Source organism: Manacus candei, unplaced genomic scaffold, assembly GCF_025592945.1.
Source record: "Manacus candei isolate 608988 ecotype Guabito, Panama unplaced genomic scaffold, ASM2559294v1 h1tg000014l, whole genome shotgun sequence".
Classification (NCBI taxonomy): domain Eukaryota; kingdom Metazoa; phylum Chordata; class Aves; order Passeriformes; family Pipridae; genus Manacus; species Manacus candei.
The window spans coordinates 14,346,623-14,363,991 of NW_026138062.1; the positions used below are offsets into that span (position 1 = coordinate 14,346,623).

Consider the following 17,369-nt stretch of genomic DNA (forward strand, 5'->3'; position numbering starts at 1 on the left):
GATGGGGCATCCATAACCTCTCTGGGTAAACTGTTCCAGCCCTCACCACCCTCACAGAAATTAATTTCTTCCAGTAACTAATCTAAACCTCCTCTCAGTTTGAAACCATTCCCCCTTATCCTATCACTATATGCCCTTGAGAAAAATCTCTCTCCATCTTTCTTGCTGGCTCCTTTCGGGTACTGGAAGGCCACAATTAGGTCACCCTGAAACCTTCTCTTTTCCAGGCCAAACAATCCCAGTTCTCTCAGCCTTTCCTTATAGGAAAGCTGCTCCATCCCTCTGATCATCTTGGTGTCCTTCCTCTGGACTTGCTCCAAGAGGTCCTGTGCTGGGGACCCCAGAGCTGGGTGCAGTGCTCCAGATGGGGTCTCACCAGGGCACAATAGAGGGGCAGAATCCTCTTCCTCGCCATGCTGGCCACACAGCTTTTGATGCAGCACAGGACATGGTTGCCTTTCTGGGCTGTGAGCACACATTGCTGGCTCACGTCCAGCCTCTCATCCACCAGCAACCCCAAGTCCTTCTCAGCAGGGCTGCTCTCAATCTGTTCATCCTCCCCAGACTGTACTGATGGCAGGGGTTGTCCCAATCCAGCAGCAGCACCTTGCACTTGCTGTTGTTAAACCCCATGAGATTCCCATGGGTCCACTTGTTTGTCCAGGTCCCTCTGGATGGCATCCCATCCTTCAGGTGTGTCAGTTGCACCCCTCAGCTTAGTGTTGAGGGTGCACTTGATCTGTCTCTGTCATTAATGAAAATACTAAATAACACAGGTCCCATTACAGACTCCTTGAGGAACACCACTTGTCACTGATGTCCATCAGGACTTTGAGCTGTTGACCACTATCCTCTGGATGCAACCTTCCAACCAATTCCTTACCCACTTAACAGTCCACCCATCAAATCCACCTCTCATTAGTTTAGAGAGAAGGATGTTGTGGGGGACCATGTCAAAGGCCTTACAGAAGTCCAGATAAATGACACTGGTAGCCCTTCCCATGTCCACTGATGTGGTCACTCCATTTCAGAAGGGCACTAGGTTGGTCAGGTAGGACCTGCCCTTGGTGAAGCCATGCCAGCTGTCTCAAATCATCTCCTTGTCCTCCACATGCCTTAGCAGAGCTTCTAGGAGGATCTGTTCCAAGATTTTCCCAGGCATGGGGGTGAGGCTGACAGTTCAGTAGTTCCCAGGGTCCTCCTGTCTACCCTTTTTAAAGATGGGTACAATCTTTCCCTTTTCCAGTCGCAGTTACATTAATAGAGACCAGTGCATTTCACATAAACAAAGAAATAACAAAACCCCCTCCAAAAACCCAAATGAAAAAATCCAACCCAAATCCAACCCAAGCCAAACATCTGCCTTTGTTTCAGTCTTGAATTTAATATTTAAATATACATGTGGATACAGACATCAGAAATAAGAGCTATTGAATGATTACTTCTGATGCACCTGCAGATGTTCCTGCCAGGTCAATGACACCTGCAGTTTGGAGAAGTATGTTCAATTATTCTCTTCTGAAACTTGACTATTTTAATCTCTTACGCATGGAACTTCACATGCACTTCAATCAATTTGGAGAGTTAATGGCAAAAACTGTTCTGTGAGGAAATTGTATCAGCCAAACATGCAGTGCAATTCAGAAAAGAAATGACATGATTTAAGAACTTGCTTTCTTTTTACTTTTAGGTGATTGTTTCACATTTGAGTTCTGCACTCAAGGAATAGAATTAGAACAGTCTTCATTTAAGTTGAGACTCAGACTCAGCTGTCAGTAAAATTATTTTGTTTTGGTTCTAAGAAAAAGTAGTTTTTTAAGTGGTCAGGAGAGACAAACTGGTTTGGACCAATTGATGACATGAGTTTTGGTTTACTGAATGGAATGTGGGGAATAGCATGAAAAGTAGATGATGGAGAACAATTTTGGACGTGCAGTGAGAGGACTTCAAGAGGTGCATGGATAGTCAGTTTTCTATGAAAATAATGTAACAGAATGAGTGATAATGCAATCTTTGGGGAGTTGTAGATTCCTTGAAAGGAATCTCCTTATCTCCTCTCTTACCATGTCTGAAAGGAATCTCCTTATCTCCTCTCTTACCATGTCAGGTAAGTACATAAAAAATTACCCTGACTCTTGTCTGAATGAAACCTGTGTAACTACTGTCCTGTTTCTTCTCCCCAACCCCTGTTTTGGACTTGAAAAGAAATTCAAATTAATGTATTGGAAATTAATTGCACAATGTTTTGGTCCAGGTTTTGGTTGCAAGGATTAGGGAGCACAAAGAGATCCTGGCACATAGAGATTGTGGTACATACAGGCCTTGCAGATTACAAGTGTATCAATTTCATCATCTTTATCTAGATACCTGCTAAACGCTTGAAAATTCTAAACATGTTGCAATGCATGTCTGTTGGATACGAAAGAAAAAAAGGACAGAGACTAAATCATCAGAGAGAATTTAGCAACTGAAAGTACAAATGAGACCCTCTCCAGTACCTGACAGACACAATCATCTGTGTTTCTCAAAATGACACAGATAAAAAAGCCCCAAAAATCAAACCAAAGGAAACCGATTTTTTCTCCATGGTTTAAGGCCCAGGAGAGAAGAAGTGCACTTATGGTAGTAATGCTAAAAGATGAAGATTACCTCACGGTCATTTAGAAGTCTCTCCAAATCTGCTGCCATTTGATTCTTGACACGCAGTAAAGCTGTCTTTTCTTTATTTAAAAGACTGGTAAAAAGAGGATAGGAAATGCAGTAATAGCAACACATAATCTCTTTTAATCTCGTATTCTGGCTGAAACATGCATTTTCTAAAGCTAAATACTGGCAACAATAAAAGTCTGCTTGAGCAATTGTACCTAATGATCCTTTTCTATATTCAAGCACTGAAATTTTTATAAATGGGCCTGAATGTACTGATATACACAAAATCTTATTTCAGTCAAACAGAAAAACTATTCAAAGCCTTCATAAAATGTTTTTGTTTTGTTTTGTTTTGTTTTTTTTCTCCAAAGGGTAATTTAATTATCAGAATATTCTATAATTATCTCTTTGTTTCTTCCAGGGAAAATGAGCTTATTTTATAAGCAAAGTAAGGCTCCTTATATCTACACTTCTATATCAAAATGTGGATTTCTTTGTTGTATTCATCACTAGTAGCAACACACACTGTTCTCAGTATCATCTCTTTTTATACTACTGTATTTAGAATTCTGAAAATAGCAAATTGAAGGAAGAATAACATCCAGCTCTCTTTTAGCTGTGTAGTTTCTGTGAAAATTGTAAATGTATTTTTATTATTTTTTATTTTTTATTCCGGGATAATGCATGGGATCAAATTTGTCCTATGAACCAAGTATGAAAACTGTTTTAGCATGAAGGCATGCTTTATTAGCACAATGTCAAGTTTAAGTCTAATTGTTCTTTTGTTTTGTAATTATAGAATATGAACATTTGAACTGTTTAGCATACATATCGTGATTCCAGGCAGCAGTTCTATTATAATTAAATGTATTTTCACACTTAGCCCCAACACGAGCTTCTAACAATAAACTTCAGACTAATGCATGCATACATATAATCTAGTTTGTTAAAATAGCCACAGAGATTTTCTTGGAAGACCAATGTTATATATGCCATGAGCATGACTTAAATAAATAGGCTGTACAATATAAACTGTAACCTAAATCAAGAACTATGAAAAATGTAATTCTGCATATGGAGTGCAAATATGTAATACTGAATACAGGTCAGGAGTTCAAAAGCAAATGTATTAAAATTTTATAAATGGAATGGAGCAATTACATATGTTGTAAACACAGATTATTTAATATTTCCAGTATTTGATCCAGAAATGATCAACAAAATAAATCAATCTTTAATTGGCCATGTATCAACCGCTTGTTTCAAATAAGGAACATCCTCCTTTGCCCCAGAGATTTTCTGGCAGTTCCTTGCAAGCCCTGTATTGTAAATTATGAGTGTCAATTCCTTCTAGGCATCCATTAATTCTCAGAAAAAAAATGTATGCTTTTGCCAAATTGCTAAGCTGTTTCAGCTATTTAAAAGGAAAGCAGTAACATTTATGAAAAGCTATAAAGATATTTTAATATTTTCAAGTGGGTTTTTTTCTGTCACATTTTTAATCACGATGAAATTGCTGTACTACTTTTTTCCTGGGTTCGTGTGTTGTAATTTATTGGTATGTCACTTTGTCTTGGATTTCTGTATTTCCTAAGAACATAAACTAATCCTTCAAGAGGCTGGCAAACTTATTAGTTCTCAATGACTTAGGTAGTGCACTGAATAAGCATAAACATCACTGTTTGTGACTTAACCAGAAGTTCATGTTCAGGTTCAATTTCATCTACAGAACAGAACCTATTCTACTTATACCTTCTGAAACTATATGACATGACTGATCCATGTGAAGCAGTTCTAAATTTCTTTGTTTATAGTCAAATATGGGACATAGACTCTATAACATTCAGTAGCACTTGATGTGTTTTCTGTCATACATACTAATAAAGAATTACCAAAGGATGTGCAGACTTTAGATTTAGTAGTTTTGCAATACTTATGCTTTTTCATCATTGCAGATAGAAGGGAATAAATCCTGTACTTCTGAAAGAATACTGCTAGAGAGGCATATATACATGTAACAGAGCAAGAAAGCAGTTACCAGACAGAATGATAATATATTCACACCTGTAATGACTATGTAAAGCAGAGATACCTTCAAAAGTTCTGTTTTGGGAAGAAGACTGACCATTTCAGTCACTGTTTTAAAAATGTTCTGAACCAGTGTCTTGGACATCAGCAAAGAGGTTCTAGCTTTAAACTACCTTACACTTTCATCAAAGAGTAGTTTAACCTGATCCAGTTTTAACTGGCAGTGCAACAAATCAGAGAGCAGCTTTACAATTACTTTCAGATGACCTAAGTGAAAACTGTTGCTGAAAGATAATCTTTCACTTACCACATTCTGGTAATCTGCTCTTCGTGTTGGTACTGCAAAATTTGTGACTATGTTAAGTAGGCCCTTTCACCGATCTGGATGGAAGTTGGAGACTTTTTAAAGGGTATTTTTCACATGGATCACCAAAACAACTGGATTTACCATGTACAGTGGAGACCCACAGCTGAAGGCAAGGATGAGAGTGCTCCATTTGGTGATGGAGGGCCTTAACTGCCTTGCTGTGATTCTGAAACCACAATCTATGAGTCTAGACAAACCAGCTTCTCACACTGCAGCTCAAGAGTTATAACTTTGATCTGAAGAGACAGGATCTTCTTGACCAAGCGTAGACCACGCTGTGTTCCACGGTCCTGGCCACTGATTGCCTCACTCTGCGTGTGGAGAAGGTGCCCTTTGTGAGATGTGGGGCTATAACTGTAGCCCCAAAAGTACAGGTTGGAGCACCAACTGAAAAGCAGTGCAGCTCCTGCTTTTTCTATGTGCTTTTCTAGAAGAAACTGAAATGTCTGGGAGAATATTCAGTTTCATTCCATCATGCTTTTAAAGCTTAGCCAGGTATGAATCCAGGTACCAGGAATGCAGGAGTTACCACAAAATACTTGTCATATACATACACATTGCTCATAGCAACCACTGGCTTGTTTTGTTTTCTTCACTCAGGATCTAAAGCCAAAGTAGCTTGGATTTTACAAGTAAGACATTTTTAGATTACATAATTTTTCTAGAGAATGGATACTAACATTTCCCAGTTTCAGACTACCCTTTTCAATTTGGGCAATTAAGTCATGTTAATGCTTAAGTTTAAATATACTAGCTACTATCCTGTTCAGAAGCTTCTATTATTGGATATTCTGAATACTGAACAGACTAAATAAACATGGTCTAATACATCACTGGGTTTTATTATTACTTCTATTCAGTTAGAAAAAAAAGCAGGTTTCTTTTTCACTGAACTGTGTACTCCAAATGCTGTAAGAAATAAGGATTGTGCCTTTCTGTTTATTTCCGCTTACAGCATGAAGTTGAATAGCCCAATCTTGAATTATTTTTTTGCATTTTATATTCAGATACAAATATTACCATCGGAAAAAATCAAACACAAATAGTATATGTGAAGGTTTTGTACATGAAATGGAATATATAATATAGCCATATAGTGAAGCTACCCCTTCTCTGCCAATTACAGATGAATAGTTCGGAGCAGATGGTTAATTATTAATCTAAGTCAAATTTTGTTTTTAAGTCACATAGTTAGAGAGGTATAAAAAGTTTTGCAAATAAAAGTTCTTTAGAAGAAAGAATACATGATGAATTAGTGCTCTCTCATTGTGCAGGCAAATGACCACAGCTCAGATTTTAAAATGGATTTAGGAGAGTATTGCTTAATGATTTTAATTGGAATGCTTCAGAAGGGTTAAAAAAATTTATTAAAAAAAATATCCATGAAGTGTCCAAATTGAAACTACTTTTTCAAATTGAAAAAAAAATCCAAACAACTTTTTAAAAGTAGTATTACAGGTCAGAAAATGTAGAGAAAATTATGTATTTCTATAAATGTTGCTTGGACCAGTTCTCAGGTAAACTGAAGTAGCACTGGAATAAATGATACATATTTCACAGAATGGTAATATTCTCATAAAAAGCTCATTGCCACTCTGTGATGGGAAAAACTTATCTAACACTGTATGCCAAGTTTTATGTTTGGATGGCAATTAGAGAACCCAAAATGTTTAGGTAAGGAACATTTCAGTACAAAGCTTCTTAGTGAGTGAAATCCTTATGTGTCTTCTAGATTTGCCACACAGTTAAGGCTTTTGAGGAGTGCTTTTGGGTAAGTGAACCTCTTTTAAAACCAGCCACTGGTACTGAGAAATTTGAGTAAGTAACTGCATTTAAAATAAATATCCTCTCTTTATGAGTGAAGTCCTGTTTAATGTCTCCAGTTATTTATAAACCTGGATGTTTTTAGCAGAAAATTACGTACTAAAACTACAATTACTTCACTATACACATAAGAATGAAATTCAGAGATTTGTTTTCCCACAGTATGACAGTTACAAGCATTTCTTTTCAAAAGGAATGCTAAATGTGTTATTTTTGTTTCTGACTAAAGAACTGTATGCTAGAGAGATTTCTTCATAGTAGCAAGGAGTCATCCTCACACATAGCACTACTCTTATTAACCAGTGCAATTTACTTTCATTAATGAGAGTGCTATGTGGTCTAACATAAATAAGAAGTTATTTAACAGAATATTTTGAGACATGTGGACCACCTATAAATTTACCCTGCAGATGCTCTGTCACTCAGTATCAGAGGTTTTGTATCTGAAACATATATGCAGGTGCATTGGCTCAGTGCACAACTGTTCTGCTTCCAGAGCCATCAAGTTCTCTTCAAGGCCAAGTGCCAGCACAGCCCATGGCCTGTCTGGGAGAATTCTAAGGGTATGGGAATGAGAGTGGTAGTGAACATTAGGTGTGGGTAACACCTAACAGAGCTTCCATTACCCTGAAACAACCTCTCCTTTTGTCTTTGAGTGGTAATACACTTGTGCCTTCACACAGAACCTAAGCAGTGACATCACCACACCTTTAATAACCTGGCAATGGGTCCCTAAGTTGTTCATGCAAATAACTAACAGCTATGACAGGTGCTCAGCTAAGCACTTACCCCAACCACAACAGCTCTTGCAGCTCCTAGTCAAGGTATGGCTAAAGACCCACAGAGCTGTGTGAAAGATGTCCAGAACAGACACACTTCTCAGCAAGCCACTAAAGTATCTCCAGTTCTGGTATAGTACTTTAAGAGATTAATTCTGTCTGGTAAGTATTTTGACTACTCCTTTCCTTTCAGTGAGAAGTTGGATGGGGCTTTGGGCAACCTGGTCTAAGTGGAACATTTCCTTACCCATGGCAGAGGGGTGGAACTAGATGATCTTCAGAGGTCCCTTCCAATCCACACCACTCTGTGATTCAGTTTGACAGCTATTGACACAAGCAATCTTGTGCAGTATTTGGACAGTCCTTCCAAGTGAGGAAGACATTTTGATACAGAGGGTCTCAAAGACAGCCTTAGCTCTAGAGGTAATGACACTTAATGATAAAGGCATGTAAGCTGCTCCAGTGGATGTGAACTTTGAAGACCATGTTGAAAGGAAACTTAGATGGATCTGCAGGACTTCTCAAAAATATTATATCAAAATGGTCTGCCTGAATCTGTCCCATTCCTGTTGTAGAAATAACTGCTGTCAGAAATGAAACTTTAATAGAATTATGAGGGTGGAGAATCCTGAACACACCTGTTGTCTGTAAAGGGACCACATTATAAGTGACTTTAGGCCATTTTGTGAAAAATTGGTAAAGATATGGCCCAAGAACATCCGAAATGAGATTTCAGTCATAGATAGCCTTCCTCATAATTGCCTTCCTCTTGAGCTGATTTCAACAGGACGGTCTATTTCATCATAGAATCAAGCTCACATCCAGTAGCAACAAACAAACTTCTCAAAAGACACAGAAATTCAATTATTGCAAAACATTTATAAGGTTGCAAGAAAGTACTGACTCATCATCCTTGGAAATCTGCTGGAACCTAATCACCCTAGGAGTATGTTCTAAAAAGATTATTGGCCATGATCACTGTGTACAGAAGCCAATTATGGATTAAGACTAAAAAAGTAAATTCACTTGCAAATTAGTCCTTGCTGATCCCTCCACACTCAAGTGAGACGTGATAGAGAACACTGGCACTGATAACACAGCTATGACTCCTCTGCTTAGGGAATCTGTGATTTACATAATGCAGAACCGTATTTCTTGATGAGCAGATGACATAAAAACACAACACGAAAAGAACATTCCTCCACCACAGATTCTGCACACAAAAAGTAAGGAAAATCACGATCAAGCATAGGGCAGCTGTAAGGGTAAAACTAAGTATTTGGTCTTCATTATGAGGGTGCAGGCATATTGATATAACACTGATTCATCTAGAGTCTGGTACTCATATATAAGATTTAAAAAAATATATTAAAAAAAATCACTAGTATTTTTAAAAATCAGTCTGAAAACAAGAATTCAAACACTTTTCCCGTTAGCTGGTACTTGTGAAATTGCTTTTTAGAAATACAACTAATGCATTTATTGTATTTAAAATTAAAACAAAACCCATATTTTGTGTAACTGTAGCGCAAATTAAACCTCAACTTAGAAAGGCTTCTGCAGAATTGCAGTATTAACTATTAATTATAGGTAATTGTTGAAAGAACAATTTTTTTTAAATGGTCTTACAAATATTAAAATTTTTCCTCAGCTCTGAGATACAGAGAAACAGGGCTTCATAAACCATGCCTAGTGTTTTCACTAATGCTTTTCTAATAACACCAACATTATCTGCAGAATTTAGGGCTCTCCTTGAGGAGCATTAATTCTCTGAACTCATCCTCTCAAAAATATTCCACACACAAAGCAACAAAATGCTGTTTAATAAACTAAGAGGGTTAGGAATAGTGGGCTAAATCTTTTGATCCAGCACAGCTTCAGTTGGCATATATTTGCTAGGGATTATCATTAATTTACTTAAATCCCATTCTGATTCAGTTCTGGAATAGCTGGGAGTTCGACTCGGCCACAAAGTAATCTGAAATCACCTAAGGGATATTTTAATTTAAAACTGTCATCAGTTTCCAATCTGCAATCCAGCAGATATCAAAAGGTTATCCTCATGACAAAAGATTGCTTGAATGTAATGGTTCCCTGGTTAGAAATCTCTTACTTTAACATTCCTCTCACTTATGGGAAAGTAAAGGACCAACATTACCAATTTATACCAGATTATGATTTCTCTTGTGTGCCGGGGAATGCCACTAATTTAGGACCTTTGTTTTAAATATGAATAGCAAGGAGTTATGAATAGCAAAATTAGGGACTACAGATTGTACCAAAAGCCCTGAGACATTAGACTGTTTCCAAGAATTTCACTGGCCTACGAAACAAGGCAAACTAGGGGAATAATAGCTGTTTTTAGTTTACAAGGAATATTGGAAACTAGAGGAAAAAAACTTCTTACCAAAATATTTGATGTACAAAGTGTTACTTTTTTTGCTACAATATTTTTTTGTCAGACCACACTTTCCTTTACAGGAACAGAGACTAGTGGTGAGCACACCCCAGCTCCCCACAGTAGAATACTGCTGGTATGTTTACCATGAATGGTCACACTGTGGGGAAGATCCATTTTCTTCCTTAACCTGAGGCACTTTAAGATGAAAAAAGTTCCCTTTACAGTTAATGGAGAGTAACAGGCATCTCTAGGAAATGACTCACTCCATCCAAAATCTGAATTGCTTCTTGGAGATGTCACTTCCACCAAGGAAAGTTGACCTCAATCCCTAATTTAGGTACCTTAATTTGTAGGCTAAATTTAAGACGAATACCTGGGCATTGAGATTATTTGCAATGAGCCATTGCATACTCCAGAAAATCAATGTTAATTATGCATTCAAGTTCTTACATATTTTAAAGCATGAAACATACACTTTCAGAAATGACCTCATCTATTTACTTCCTTTCTTTTCTAACTTTTGAGAGACTTTTGGATTACTATGTGAATAATGAAAGACATTTTCCTATTACCATCATCTAAAACTGTATGATGCTGGGAAGTTGGTCAGTGGTCAGAAAGTTCTGACAGACAAATATAACAGCAAATCAGAGAGCCTCCACTAGAGAATAAGCTCTGCTTATGCCTAAAATAACCTTTGCTGGTGGACTAGTCTATTATTTTTCTCTGATTATATTTCTTTATTTTTTACTTTTGTACATCTGGTGTGTCATTCTTTCCTTTTACTCTCCTGAATTTTCCTCTGCTTCATGGGAGCTCTTCTCAACTCCAAATTCACTTTAAACCTGACTGCCATAGCTGCTTTTCCAAACGTAAAGCCCCTTTTTCTGACATTACGAGTGAAATCACAGATACTAGAGTTCCAGCATAAAGACTGGAGTTCATCAATGATGAAGTGTTAACATCTCCCACTTTGTGGTCAGTTGCAACATTTTTTCTTAATGATAAACACATAAGTAATTTCACTTTCAGTTCAAGAGAAAGTGAAAAAAGAAATAGTGATTTTAATTACCTGACATCTTTTTCAAGTTGTGTAATATGTTCTTTCTGTAGACTTATTTGAGAATCTCTCTGTTGCACAGTTTCAATGAGATATTTGTACGGCTGTTGTGCTTGGTTCAACAAAGAATTTGCTCTGTCAAGCTGTCAAAAAAAAAGGTATTACTACTAAAAATTTTATTATTTATAAAGTACAATTACTTGATTATTATTGAATTACTATTAGATATTATTGATTTTTACCAGTTGCATAATAATATACATCCCAAACAAAAAAAAAGGGGAAACAAACCACCTTTAAATTAATAAGTAGTATATTATCCTCCCAATTTTCTGTTCTAATTATATGTTATTTTCACTGCAATCATGCTACTCTCTACACTTCCCTAATCTACATTTTCAAGAGTTTTAATGTAACAGCTTCCATTGATTAAAAAAAAAAAAGTAAAGTCAATACCTCTGTTTGTGGTGTTATTGACTGGTGACTTTTAAAAACAGTATACTATTACAGTGGAATTTTCAGCTCAGAAATTGAATCTAGATAAAAATACAGTCCAAATGGAAAAAAAAAAATCCCTTTCTTCTGATCCGTTACTCTATATGAACAGCAAAATCCAACAAGATGCTTAAAAGACTAGTATAAAGTAACTGTCATTCCCATAAGTAGGAAATAAACCTTTCTAGCCTTGTTCCCTAAACAAATTAGGATCACTAGGTTTAAAAATCTTGCATGATATGGTCTGCATCTTGAGCAATATAACAAGATCATTCACTAAATTCTGTACAGAATTAAGATCATACAACAAGATTTAGTAGTTTCAGCAGCTGGAGTACACATAAGTCACGAAAAAATACAATGTCCGGTGAAGGTTCCAAAAAGGCATTCAGCTGCAAGCCCACTACTCAGCTAATTAATTTGTTCATTCAGAGTACCATTTTTTCTGTATACAGACTTGCTAGTTGCTTTTTAAGTTACCCAAAGACCATATTAGCCTTCTAGACAAAAGGGACTCTATCTATCAATTGTGGCACTGCTGTTCAAATTTCTGCAAAGTGAATTAATTCCAAAATTTAGATTGGACTCTAGATGTAGTACTTACAGATCACTATTTTGCAGAAGCTGATATATATAGGCTTCCACTTAAACTGAGAGTAACTAAGTGAGTTTCAGAGGCGATAAATGGATTATCACCAGCTGAGGATCTTTCTCGGATCAGGTCATGAGAATTCCTTTATTCTGTTTGTCCTAGGCATGGTCAACAAACCTTCTGTAGTAGAAAGAAATTCTCAATACCTACTTTAACACTGCAGGTCACTGCTACACAAAGCATCAGAAACAGGACTTTAAGGAAAAATTCTTTTCTAATGCTGTCGAAATAGGATCCTGCAGTTAAGTGAAACCTGACAAACTATAATAGGACTAACAGAAGACTGACAAGTTTTTCTTCAGTAGCTGAGCTTTTCCATAGGGTTCCAACTTTCAAGTACAGTATATCAGACTTCCTTAAAATGAATGAAATTATGGAGAAGTCAGTATTTTCTTCTTGGTAATGCTGAACCTTCCCAGAGGATCAATATGATTTCTTTCTGTAAAGCTCAACAGCAATTGTTTCAAGGACAGACCAAAAGAAGAGTCTTACAGCATCCATTTTAGTTATTGAATTATTTTTCTTTTCCACCCTCCTTTAAAAAGCTAACAAAACCCAGTTGTATCTTAAATACTGCACCAAAATAGCAGTATTTAATGCAAATTCAAAACTAAGAGTTGATATAATCACTTTTGCCTCAACTTTTTATCCATTTTCTAGATTTCTTCTAAATGACTGAACAAAGTGTCAATCAAAAGAATAATAATGGGCTCCCTAAGCATGCTGTAGTTTACAGGATCTCTCTTTTGTTCTTAAAAAAATAAAAATCAAGAAAGTTACAACAGCTTGGAGTAAAAATCTATCTTGGCTCAGGGAATGATTTAAAGACAGCAACACACGTTTGAGAACTTTAACTATATAAAAAAGATAATAGATAGCAATCAGTATAAAATATGAAATGCAGGAAATTTACCACAGGAGCTACAACTTCAAGGGGGTAGTTGATACCAGCAGACAAAAAATAGAAGCAAATAAATTCTAGAAACAGTACAATCCAATATGGCAGAGATACAGTAAAACTGTATATAATGTTGATGAAAACACAGAAGTTTTCAATAAAATTTTTGCATCTGTTTGAAAACAAGTCAGATGATCAGCTTGTGTAACATGAGAACAATGGACTACTTTCCACTCCACTATGTTCACAAGCGTAAACTCCTTGTGCACATACTGAAGGATGGCAAGCAGTATGGCATAAGTAATTATTATCAAACAAATTACCTATAATCATATGCAAAATTAAAAAAAGGAAGAAATAAATCTGCTTTAGTGCTCAGTCCTGAATGCCAGACGTAAGTTTAACTGAAAGCAGGTCTTAAAAGATTTTATTTACACATAAGGGTTTGATGTTAGTAGACTGTGCACTAGCTATCTGCAAAACATTTAACTTTGTACTGGATTACATTCAGATCTAAACTATAAAATTAAATGATAAAAATCAAGAATTTAATGGCAGAATAAAAATGAGGTGAAGATGTTCTAGTGGAATTTTGCCAGAATTTGAACTAAGGTCACTGGTACTCAATCTTTCATCAGTGATCTAGAAGCAAATATAAAACTAATGTGGGTAAGAAACATATTGAAGTGAAAACCAGAAAGATTAAAGATTAAAGATAAAGAACAATGATAGGGAAGAATACCAAGCAATAGATTCACCAATTTCCTGATGTCTGCAAGTAAAGATTTGAAAGACTATGTTTCAGTCAAATACAAATTACTATGATATACTTAAGAAGAATACATAAATTATAGTATTGGTTAAAAAAAAAAGACTTCACTGTTCATGCATCTTTCATTAAAATACTATATATAATCATATATATACATATGAAGTACATAAAATTCATAATTTAAAAATATGTAGAAAATTCAAATATTTGCCCAGTGGAGTACTTGGGTGTAGTAATCCTAATTTATAAATACCATGGCTTTAAAAATCAAACTGTTAAATAACATTGTAAGCTTAGAAATTCCATAGTGGCAATATATAATAGAAAACATAGTTGTTCTTTGGTTCCTAAGAGAAAGTTAAAAGACAGTCTTAAAAATACTTCATAAAATTAGTTTGTCCTAATTATGGGACATTTCAAGCTAAGTTTTGTTTAGCGTTTGTTCTCCAAGTCAAACGAATATGTAATTTCAGGTATTATATATAGAATTTTAAAAGATCATTAAATTAAATTCATTGTAACAAAGACTCAAAAACTGAACAATTGTAGAAAAGGATTTACAGAAATGTCTTCGAAAGTGATTTAAGAGAAAAGCTGTATAAAAAGTAACAATGTATTCATTGAACAATTAAGTATCAAACAGAATAAACTAGTCTGGCTAGCTGGTCTTCTGTTCAGAAATCAAAATGCTCTCTGTCTGCCTCACATTCTTGTTTAGTCCCTAAAATAATCCCTCTTTCAATATTAGTTTCAAAATACAATAAAAACTTCTTTGAAAACTTCTATCATAGAGCTTTGGTTAATTATGAGGCCATTTTTTTACATCAAATAGATAATAAACATTTCATTTTACGAACAGCTGTTCTGCAATGTTTAGAGTTTCTACTGATTTGAATTTTTGTGTAGCAGTAATTTACCTCTTGTGAAATCTGTGTTACTTGTTCCTTCTGATGTTCCAGATCTTTTACAAGCAATGAGTTTTGCTTTTCTAGTTGCAGTAATCTTCTTGCCAAGTGAACACTGTACCAATAAAAATCAAGCTCAAGTTGAACTTTTCCCAACTTAGGACTATTTTCCAAAATAGGTAAAAGAAATTCTCGCATCATATTGCAGAACTTGATTGCCTTAATTTCTCACCAATACTTAAATACTAATATATATCAACTACATAGTTAAACATGCTGCATGGTCAAATTTAGAAAAACAATGAAAATATTACAAAATTTAAAAGCACTGAAATAGCATCTCCACAGTTATGCCAATTGTAGTATTTTATACAAAGTAATTACCTATATAATTTTCCAGTACTATACAGTTACAGCAATACTGTCAAAATGCTTCATCTAATTATGAGTATTTATTTTTTAGCAACTTTATAGAATCACTATAACAGGTTTCTCCTTAAATAACAGTTTAAAAAACCACACATCAATATACATTTCATAGCAGAACACTGAAAAATGTAGTATTTTATCATTTTCAAAACAGAAGCAAAATTGTTTTGTCCGACATTTAATATGCTAAATAATTAAACGTTATTGCCACTTTTTAAAAATAAACTCTTACATACAGTCACAAATTACCTTGAAGAGAAAGGATTATTGGGACACTTAACAACCTAGTTAAAAATAAGATCCTCAATCTCTTGCACACTTCATGTCCCAAATCAAGAGTTTATCATCAATTTAACAGCACAGATCCATAGGCAGATTCAATATGCAATTGCAGAGCCTACTTCCAGACATCTAACCTAGTCTTCCAAACTATTATTAATCACAGTAGGACATGGAAGGGACCACAGTGGGTCACTTGGTCCAACCTCCCCGCTCAAGCAGGGTCATCCCAGAGCACATTGCACGGGATTGCATCCAGAGGGTTCTTGAATAACTCCACAACCAGTTCTTGACAATAATAGGGAATCTATGAGAGGATAACTGGTCTAAAGCAGACTGATAGGGAGATTATATTTACCCTTAAGCTGAGGCTTACACTGTGTAAAGCTAGTTGAGTGCACAAAGTTTCTCTGAAAATTTGACCAGTCATAACTTCCACCTCCTCCTCAGTAAAATGGAATACACTTTTAGATTTGGAAGAAGTCTTAGTATTTTTCATCTGTGTTATAAACCTACCCTTTCATGTAGAAATCTTTTACTTTTGCCTATTGTGAGAGGAACTACCTACAATTTTCAATAGTTTTTACCATGAGGTTGGTTCTCTCAGTTCCTCCTACAAGGAACATTAGGTTGTGTAAACAGTAACTGAGAAAAACAAGTTAAGTCTCCTAACTAGTTATTTAGATTTTTGTTTAGGAGATATGAGATATGTGTGAAGATCTCATCTAGCACAAAAGAGAAATGAACCACTTCTTTGACTAGTAGCTATTACAGTGTAAGGGAAAACTTGGATACCTTCCCATGGCAACTTTAGGAATGCAGCCCATCTCAATTTTCCCAGCTACAACTATTCAGTGAACTTGACCTGAATTTGCAAGTATTTAAGGATAACACAAATACGACTTTATATGTATCTCATTGATACATTTTTTGACTAGTTTTAATTTGAAGCAAAGGCATAAAGGGACTGATCTGCAAAGACATCTTATTCTGGAAACCTTTTATTATAACTATACTAGAAAATTATGCACTGCTCGAGAATGTGATAATTTATTGTTAGCAAACCACTAGAGTCACTCTGGTAATACTCTGTATTTTCTCATTTACACTCTCCCAAGCAGTTCCTAGGCACGGGTGAGAAGTTAGCATGGGCAAGCAAATCATTGCCAATGCGTCGTTCACGTGCAGCTTAACCCACAATGAGAATTTAGTTTTATGGAAATGGGATACTACATGCCATTTGGTCTTGATGCTTCAGAGTGTTCCCAAGGATGTTTAGTTTAGTACTATGGGTGTACGGTGCCTATGTCCAAAGTAATGAAATAGTTGTTATTGGTAAGTAGGTAAAGAAGTACAGATCCCACAATGCCCTATGCTTGAAAATGCAGGTTTTGTACAAAGTTTCAGAAACTGAAGTGCATGATGCGAACTTAAAAGAGCCTCTCATTTAGGATCCCATATAGCAGGGACTAAAGAGCAGGTAGTGGACTCCAGAGCAATCCTAGAGAGCAGAAAACTTACCTGTGTTTCTTTAATGGTTCTAAACATAGAAGCTTATGTCACAGAGTCTTTGCTTAAAAACTCTGGGAGCCGAAGGCAACACACACATTTTCTGCACAGCAGGTAAACCATACACAGACTTCTATGGCTTTTTTAATTTTAAAAGACAGAGAAAGTCTATGAAGTGTCCAACATCATTATGAAGGATTAAATCAGTTTTATTAGTCAATGCCTTTTGGAACAATGACATTCTGAATGACAGAGCCACTTCTAAGCTCAGAAAGTGTCTTCCAAGCATATCTGAAATCCTGGCCTACTGATCATCAGATTC

At 35.8% G+C, this 17,369-nt stretch overlaps 1 protein-coding gene across 4 annotated transcripts in view; it reads right to left on the reverse strand.

Moving 5' to 3' along the window:
• The window catches only part of PIBF1 (progesterone immunomodulatory binding factor 1), a 114,977-nt gene that overhangs the window by 19,833 nt on the left and 77,775 nt on the right, over positions 1-17,369 (reverse strand). For 3 of the 4 annotated variants that reach the window (XM_051780451.1, XM_051780450.1, XM_051780452.1), the window contains 3 exons: positions 14,843-14,945; positions 11,121-11,251; positions 2,650-2,734 (listed from right to left, as the gene is read on the reverse strand). In XM_051780451.1, coding sequence (XP_051636411.1) covers positions 2,650-2,734; positions 11,121-11,251; positions 14,843-14,945 — 319 coding nt within the window. The remainder of the gene's footprint in view (positions 1-2,649; positions 2,735-11,120; positions 11,252-14,842; positions 14,946-17,369) is intronic. The other variant, XM_051780453.1, reaches the window with a different exon arrangement.